At 41.9% G+C, this 9,238-nt stretch overlaps 1 protein-coding gene across 2 annotated transcripts; it reads right to left on the bottom strand.

Annotated features, from left to right (window-relative positions):
- Nucleotides 1-6,037: 6,037 nt before the first annotated feature.
- On the bottom strand, nucleotides 6,038-9,021 carry LOC147899917 (glutamate receptor 3.3-like). Of its 2 annotated transcripts, none has more exons than XM_087376953.1 (5): nucleotides 8,620-9,021; nucleotides 7,638-8,020; nucleotides 7,477-7,508; nucleotides 6,954-7,360; nucleotides 6,038-6,818 (listed from the first exon to the last, which is right to left on the bottom strand). In XM_087376953.1, the coding sequence occupies exons 1-5, from the start codon at nucleotides 8,950-8,952 to the stop codon at nucleotides 6,579-6,581; spliced, it is 1,395 nt and encodes a 464-aa protein (XP_087233079.1). In that variant the 5' UTR covers nucleotides 8,953-9,021; the 3' UTR covers nucleotides 6,038-6,578. The 2 variants fall into 2 exon arrangements, with proteins under 2 accessions (XP_087233079.1, XP_087233078.1); XM_087376952.1 differs by having other exon boundaries at nucleotides 6,041-6,818; nucleotides 7,638-8,023; nucleotides 8,620-9,019.
- Between the last annotated feature and the right edge of the window lie 217 nt (nucleotides 9,022-9,238).

The following is a 9,238-nucleotide window of genomic DNA, read 5'->3' as shown; positions in this document are numbered from 1 at the left end:
ATTTAAACTATATGAGGCAATCACGTCTTTCCAAACAGTCGAGGATGTTGCCTACATCAATAGGTGAAAAGGAAAAAGTCAAATCTTTTGCCTAATTTGCAAAGATATCATGGAAGTATAGGCACTCACAGAGTTGGTTCAATGAAGCTTTTGAAAGTGGTGGTAATAGAATAAAATACAAATAAGGGGCAACTACACTTGGCCTGATTATTACCAAGTTCCCAACATAGATACAAATGTAGGCCTCCAACTAGAATGGAGGGTCCCTTTAACATGTGGCAATTTGGAGGACTTACTATTGCACGGGCCTAGAATGATGCATTAATTCCATGTACATGCCTGAACATTGCTTACAACTTCCCCAGGTTTGATTTTGTGAAAGTTGGGTCATAATTGGTCTTGGCAGCTCAAATGGAAGAGTTTAATACTACCTTCACCTCAGTCCCTAATTCCATAGTTGTCATCACCACCATGCATTTTTTAAGGTTGATCATTTTGCTCTGGGATATACCTACACTAGACCCTCTGATGAAAGAAAATCATCAACATATTCAGGTGGAAATAATTTTCAACTTGAATGAGGGGCGCTTATTCTTTCAAGTCATGCACCTATACATATGTGTCCACAATCTTCATGGTCATCATATTCAAAAAACAGTTTTGGAAGCCGCTCCACCCATTTTGCTACATCTCCCATAGGACCATCGGTACCAAATAATGAGCAATGCCCTAAAGTCATGCATCGTGCATCAGACACAATCCATAGATGGATTGTGAACAATGGCCAACAATTCATATGTTGTAATAGGAAGCGGAGATGCATGAGAGGGTGTGAGGATTAGGATATGCTACTTACCTTCGAGCTATATGAGCCCAAGTATTTGTAACATGAAAATGAGAGAGGTACACGAGAGTACAAGGGTTAGACCTCTCTTCAAAAGGTGGAGTGTATTTAAGGCCAAAAGTTTGACTTTGGTCTTCATTGTGTACTTACAACATTGGAAATAGAAGCTCCCTCTTTCACTACATTCTCTTGCACTTGAGTCTACTTGTTTCCTTTGCTAATTGCCTTGTAATTGCCACTATTCCCTCCCATAATCCTCTCCCTCCTCTCAGAGTCATTCCCTTCTCCTCTTTCCCCTCTCACCCTTCTCATTGATGGAATCATTTGAACACAATCCAGTAGATGCTTGGGTGACACAAGTGTGAAGCTTGCACATATGAAGCTCCCAACAAGAAGATTTTTGGGAGTAGAGGCTTCGAATACATTCTCCACAATACGTGAGTCACTACTGGACAAAAAGTCACTTTAACTTGGAAGGTTCATTGTTAATGATGAATGAGGATCATGCAAGGATATGAAAACTTGGTTGAAACATTTTGATAACTCATTTTAACTTATACATGTTTAGCAATCAATGATGAATGAGGACCATGTAAGGGTATCGAAAGGGAAGATCCTAGCTTCGTGGCAAGATCTTAAAACTAAACTGCTCACTTGGGATAAATTCTAAAAACTCTTTATAAGAGGTCATCAAAGAACGATATTAATTTGGTCATTTTAATAGTAGATAAGAAAGCTTTCATATGATGAACACATGGAAGTTGGATTTCTACATTGGTCATTTTAATAAATAAGCAAGCTTGCATATGAATACATGGAAGTTGGATTTCTACATCAGTAATTTTGTGACTATAAGCTCAAGGACGGTTTTGAATGCATGCAGTTAGAGCTACAAGAGATGGAGGTCCATCGGGTCAAGTTCTTGTATATCTCTTCCTGAGCCAGATGGGTGCAATAGGGGGATAGGATGACCAAGTAGGTTTTTTAGACCACAGGGCCATGGTCGGAAGGGACCCAACTCCACTGACTTCAGGACTTGTAGGATAGACAAGGGATAGACACACACAAACCCTCAGGAGATCCTTAGGCTGAATACGGATTCTATCAAGATAGTTGTTTTAGTCAGAAGACAAATTTCCTACGACTCTCTTAGCCCATGCAGTAGGGAGCAGGTTCCTTTAGTAGCCACACAAAGCTTGAGCAGATGTCTAGAGGCTCCATTCGTAGATGATGAGCTAGAGGAGACCTTAAAGGCCCTCCCACCTTAGAAGTGCCTTGGGGAGGATGGTCTGGCCCTGAGTTTCTTTTCGTGTTTTTGGGAGCATATCTTCACCCCACTTAGGTTGGCTTGTCAGGAGATCTTTGACTTAAGTTCCCTTTTTCATCCTATGAATAGAGGTTGGATTTGCTTGATCCTAAAGGAAGGTAATAGATCGGGACATTCATTAGTGGAGGCTGGTCATGTTTCTTATCACGAGTTACAAGATCTTGGCTAAAGTCTTGAGCCTACGTTTGAGACCCTACTTACCCGATATCATCACATCAACACATAGATAGGCTTTGTTCAGGAACCCAATATCCTGGACAACATGTTCACCTTTTGGGTGATAGTGGATTGAGCTAGGGAGGAGTGGCAACCTCTAGACATCCTTCATTGCCTTTGGGGTTGCATAGTCGCTCAGAGGATTTGGCTGGCATCCCTTAGGATCTTGGCCTGCACACAATGGATGCAGAGGGACTACACATGGGGGATGGTAGCTTGAGGAGGGACATGCCTTCTCAATCAATCTTGAATAGAGATCTATGACACTTGGCTGCCTTCTTGATCATGCTCGTCATCTTTACCAAGGGATAGTGTTTGAGAGACAGTGTCTCGCATCACTGTTGGAACATTTGGGTCGCCCAATGTAAACTCAGGTGATGGGAGGCTAGCTAGTCTCTCCGGCGGCTACCCTAGTTGCCATTTGGCAGGACATCATATTCACTTTGCGAAAGCAAGAGCAACCACCAAAATGTGAGAGCATTTCTGTAAGGCTTGTCTTGCAAGATGCTTTTACACCCTTCTACAAGGAGTATTCACTAGATGTCTAGACCACCACCCTGGTTCTTAGCCCCCATTTCAGAGTCTCCCTAGACCAATGAGCTGGGAGCTCTGGAAACAGGCTAGTCTTCCTCCAGCTAACAACGGGCTTCTTTTTACATTGTACTTACCATTCTCAGCACCTCATGGAAGCTCTTTCATATGGTGCCTTTCAAAAATTAATATAGTTTTATTTTCTCTAGAAAATATTTGCAAAGTGATGTAGCAAATGGCAGCTAGTCAAGATGCCAACTTGTCTACCTTGTAAAGAAGCTCTACTCAGACCCCTTAGGCAATAAATCTTTTATATTTTTTCTTGCCCTTTAAGGGCATCTTGTACGTTGTCTAATGTAATTTTTTATTTAATGTAAAACATCTTGATCGTCCAATACATCATCTTGTCAAAATGACATTTTCTCTATTTATCTTGCCTTTGGAGGCAGCTTGTAGGTTGGTCATGTCAATGTAAATTTTGATTTAATATTTTGACCTTCCCCTACATGATCTTGTAAAAATTTGGTGCGTTTTACAATTTTCACGAGGAAATGTATACTTTGAAGTGGAATTCAACTTTTGCCTTCCACTACATCACCTTGTGAAAATATCATTTTCTATGTTTATCTTGCCCTTGGAGGCACCTTGTAGGTTGGTTATGCAAATGTAATTTAATATTTAATTTTTGAGCTTCTCCTACATCTTGTAAAATATTGATACATTTCATGAATTTCCTATGAAGCAATATAGACTTTAAAGGGGTAGATGAGAGGATTTGACAACTTTGGCCATTCCAATGACCCTTTCTAGCAAATCTAAAGGAATTTGACCTCAATGCAGAAGGCAAAGTTGATGAAGATGGCATGTAGTGTCTAAAAATGCCCAAATCCTCCATGGCACCAATTTGTCCCATTGTATGGTTTTCAAATGGCTAAATTCGTGCCATGGAGGGCTTTGGTGTTTTTGGATTGATTAAATTTGTCTTCTATGTCAGGGCCAAATTCCTTCTATTGTTGCTAGAAATGGTAGTCGGAATGGCCAAAGTTGGCGAAGAGTATTTCATTGACTTCGAATATTCATAATATTGCCCTAAATTGAATTCAAAATAATATATGTAACATTGATAAAACTTAATTGCATGCAATATGAAGAGAATAGTAAAATAAAATATAATTTTTGCACCATAACTCCGATTGTCGATCTTTTTAGTTTGAAATCGAGAGCTCACGAGTAGTTCTATGAGACTTTACTAGAAAAACATGACCCTTTTTTTCCCCAAATCTTCAAATTCAAGTCAGAGGACCCTTAACAACTAGTGACAAGTCACAATTTTGCAACTACTTTGGACACCAAGGAAAAAAGGTAGGTATAGGGTCGAAAGGTTCACCTCTATGTATAACAAACTTGAGGATGGTGTATTAACACTCTAGAATTCAAATCTATGTTACGTTATATTGCATCAACGACACATTCAAAATTCCACCATACCTGAATGAGAAAATTTATATTGTGCAAGGACAAGAACGTGATAAAAAATACATGTTTGTATTATAATTGCTCAATTCAAATACAAAGAGGCTTCATAGCTTGTCTCTCTTCTTTATTAACTCTAATATATAAAAGAGAGAGGCCTTTGATATACCTAAGTAAGTTCCTAAATTTAAACCTAGTAGAAACAGTATGAAGGCTTTCCTCTTTTGCAGCCAAGCACATAGTTGTTTCCATGCCATGAATATTTGAGGCACAATGTGTCCTCGTGCTTTACTGATGTAGTGCACCAATGAGTGATCTCAACCAAATGTGCTATGAACATTGAGATACTGCACCAGCCTCCAGTTTCTCCTATAACAATTCAAACAACCATTATGTTAGAAGACCCACAAAACACATCACATTAAAAGACCATAAAAACCAAAGTGAAAGTGAGTGAAAGTGCCTCTTTTGCCCCTTCCTATACCCAAATCCTACAAAACATAAATGCTAAGACAAATGCCACATATTATTTAAAAACTTTAGACGTGAAACCGCATAATAAAACCATTTGAACAAATTGCACCACTATTTTCTATGTCCTTCACAATTCATGAAGCAAAGCTAAGCAAATGCCAAAATACACAACTTGGAATTTAAATGCTTGCACTACTCAAACTTTGTTTAATGTTGTAAGAGGGATGAAATTGGCACTGTACATGCACTTCTCTTCATGCTTCCCTAGCCATTCACCATTTAAGATAAAGTTGCACGACTTTGACATGCCATCCTCCATGGCTAAAAGATATTCTTGCAAGTCACTTAAATAAAGCCCGTGTTAGTGAGACCTACATTCTCATAAATAGCAGTGAGCTTACCTATCAAAGATTGCATCACTGGTTACCACTCCCTAAAGTTTGCATGAAATATATCTGCCATAATTCAGTATCCTTCCAAAATCAACATAAACTTTCAGATGGACTCATTACACTCACAGGTAAAGAAGGTACACAAACAAGTAAGCAAAGAAGGTATACAAAAAGAATGACTTACAACCATGAGCTAAGAAAAATGTGCAATTATAGCTCACATCCATGGTGACACAGTCCTTACATTTTAAATGATTTGTAAGCTCATTGCAAGCCATGCTTTGTTACAATTCTCCTTCATTTAAGGTCACAATTTAGCTTTTTCTAGATTTATAACACTCACCTTTACCAAAGAAAGTGTCTAATATCTTTCCTAGCTTGACTATGTGGTCGAAAATAATCCATTAGTGCAACATATCCTTGGAGCACGTGGCATTTCTTTGTATCAAAACATAAAAATTCATGTATGTGCTTTGGATTAATCAATACTTAGTTAAAACTTTCCATGCAATTAGGTTGCAATAGACTTGTCAATTAAGGTTTCACTAGCCTTTTTAATTTAGCTTGTTGGGCGAGGAGGCTTCCTTGTGTAAAGACCCATGGTTTTTGCCTTAACCCACACTTCTAAAGGAAAATTAAATGACTTATCCATGACTTATGGCTTCATCATCACAGTTTGTCCTATCTTTATTTACAAATACATATAAGGAGAAAAAAAAATGGTGGCTTTGCCCTACAAGGTGCTCTAAGAGTAATATAATTAGAGCAAGAAAAAAGCTAGACAAAAAGTAAACAAATTTCTCAATGAGAAGATTGAGATCCATAGCTACAATTTCACAAAAAAAGACCTAATTGCATGAGAGCAAAAGTCTTAGCACTTGAGAGAAGCGACACACCATGTACTCCACTTCCCCACAAGGAGGAGTAACTTCTATCCAATATGAGCACGAGACTCACGTGACCTACTATGTACTCCAATTCCAGAGTAACTTTTGTCCAAAAATAATAGTAGCTTTTGTGCAAAAATAATAGGATACGGCAGATGGAAAGAAGAAGGTGAGACCTTACAATGTGCGAGATAAGGGCTGGATAAGGGAAAGAGACTACAAGGTGAAAGCCAACGAGATATGTCTTGGAGCTATGTATATAAAAAGTGAATAAAATGGATATAATTTATGCGGTGGTGGTGGTTTGGATTATCCCATAAACAAAATTATCCCATAAACAAAAGCGACGAGTCGATTGATGCTCCGACCGCCTCAGTCACGACCTTGCTTCTCCTACAGACCTCACCAAGTTATCACCTCTGCTATTTCCACTCTCACATGGCTTTCATCCTCTCTGTCACTACCCTCCACACCACACAGACTCCATACACCACTGTCAGCACCAAGAATAGTCCCCCGAAGCTCCTCAGCCTCAGATGCGTTGCCTGTGTATTGGGGCTGCATTGACTTCCCCCTACCCAGCTGTCTTTGATCCTCTGCAACCCACCGTCTTGCGCCAGCGCCAGAATCCCCATCGAGATCTCGTCCGTCAGCGTGGAATTCTTCGCAAATGCCTGCATGATCAAATTGAGAGCCACCAGGCGTTAGTAGCTGTGTTGGAGGATTGACAGTGTGCGTTCCAGAGACCACGGCACATGCTTTTCACTACCACGTTGGTGCAAATCAAGAGTCAGTCGATTCACACTTACAAAGCCAAAGCCTCCGAAATAGGCTATTTGATTGCCCACCAATGTATAATCACACTCCGAAGCAAGAAATGTTTCAATATAGGGAAGCTCATCCACAATTGCTCCGACCCCCCCAGCTCCGCTACCTAACGTGAGAGCATTTGCATAATCCGCTTCTGACGCAAGCGGCTTAAGTCGCCTTTGAGAGATGCCAAGCATTGTCAAATAGGTTTGTACAAATGAGCCTGCTTGGTATCCGATCGCAACATTGCTCTTCATCAAAGCGTTGAAATCTTGGATTGTGGGATAAGGTTGTTCAGCTGAAAGGGTGGAAGCCAGGCTTGCTGTGTAGCTTGACGTGAAGATGAGCACTACCAGCAGCCAAACAAGAGTCACGAAACGCCCGGTATGCGTCTTGACAGACTCTTCTGCACGACAGTCACCTTCGGTTTAGCACATGGCGGTTCCATTTTAGGTGAAAATTAGATCGCTATAGACTGCAAAAGAAGCGACGAAGTAACTGTTTCCGGGTTTGCGAAGTTACGCTGAGAGAAGAAGACGGAAAGAGAAGTAAACCTGCATGAAAAGAACCGCCGATTAGAAAACTCCGAGGAAGGGGCGTGGATCGAGCTTAGCACCACAGGAAAGAGCACAAGAATCCATGGAAGCAAAGGAGGAGACGGAGGCACATGCAAGAAAACGAACCAGTAAACATTGACAAGTCGCATTATCCACGCTTTGTGCTTCCGACGATCGGATTCCTTTGGAGCCGCGGATTCACAGTCACGCTCCGCATCGTGGACTGCAGAAGGGTCGGGAATCGGGGGGACGGATTGCTTCTGGCGATGGTGAAAATCTGGGTTCTTGTGTTCGAGGATGAAAACTACGAACCCAGTGGCAAAGAATGCCCCGATGATAGTGATCCACAATTGCTTAGAGAAAGGTCTGAGAAAATCCCAGAGCGCTCCGGCACTGCCATACGTGAAGGGGGTGATCATGACCAAGGCAGACTGGACGTACGGCTGCGTGAAATCGAGTTTGCGCAGACGGTCGCTGGTGATGGTGAGATCAGCCACAATGGCGTCGGCCTTCTGCAAAATGAGCGACAGCAAACTGAGATGAGGTGCATAGCTGAAGGAATGGGACGATGCATAGCAGCTCAGCGATCGTAAACTGCTCGAACCGCACCTCTCTCTTTCTCTCTCTCTCTGTGCGCTTCTCCTTCTGCCTCCCCTCGCCTTCTCTCTCTCTCGATTCAAGCTCCCTCTCATGCTTCTTCATGAATTATGGTTAGGTGCTGCGGCTTTAAAGGCTTCTCCAACATCCTCTACTTCTCTAAACCCACACTCTTTTTTTGTGAAAGCTCTAAACACGCACACAAAACACACAAGAGCTGAGCACTTGTGTTGTGTGTGAGGGGGTGGGAAGGGAAGAAGTTTTTGAGGAGGAGGCAAAGCAATCTGAAAGTGTAGTACTATAAGCGCTTCTCTCTCTCTCTCTCTCTCTCTCTCTCTCTCTCTCGCTCGCTCGCTCGGTCGCTCGCTTGCTCCGTGTCTCCTCTGGTGTTTCAAAGGGCACGAAAACAACCAAGCGAAGCACACGCCCACCTCTGGTCATTCAAAAGCCCACCCTCAAAACAACGATACAGAGCCAGAGAGAGAGAGAGAGAGAGAGAGAGAGAGAGTACCCCTTGTTGCACCATCTGCACCATATCGTCGTACTTGGGGGTGACGGAGCCATTACCGAAGGGGACGAAGACGTAAGGGAGGGAGAAGGGGAGGCGCTGGACAGCAGCCTCGAAGACTTGGACGGAGAAGCCATCGAAGGAGGCATTGGAGGGAGAACCAGACCAGGAGACGAATTCGGTGAAGCCAACTTTGAGGGGGACGAGGGCTCGAAGGGGAGAAGACGCAGAGAAAGGCGACGGATTTTGAGCGTCAACTCCCAAGCCTAGCAACACCACCAACAACAAGACCACATTTCTCAGATCCATGGTGGAGTTCTTAGTACCATTCTCCATCACCTCACAGGGAAAATGGCACTACTGACACTACTATTATGTTACCTAAGTTTCTCATTCCTTCTTATCTTGCTTCTCGCTACCTTTGCTTGTCCCTTCAAATCTTCAAATACTATTTGCCTTTTTGTCATCTTCCTCACGATGTCACCTCCCCCTTCATAAAAAACTCCTTTAAACCAAAAAAAAAAAACAATATTGCCAATCTTTGGATGAATACCTTAAATTTGCCTTTTTTTCTAATGCACCCCCTTAACTCCATATCCCCCACGTTTACCCCCAAGTTGCC

The sequence above is a fragment of the Dipteris shenzhenensis genome, chromosome 7, assembly GCF_047967505.1.
Source record: "Dipteris shenzhenensis isolate YYH24624 ecotype China chromosome 7, Dip_SZ_1.0, whole genome shotgun sequence".
In the NCBI taxonomy this organism is placed as follows: Eukaryota; Viridiplantae; Streptophyta; class Polypodiopsida; order Gleicheniales; family Dipteridaceae; genus Dipteris; species Dipteris shenzhenensis.
Note: the sequence above shows the minus strand (reverse complement) of the source record. Positions and strands in the feature narration are given on the sequence as shown.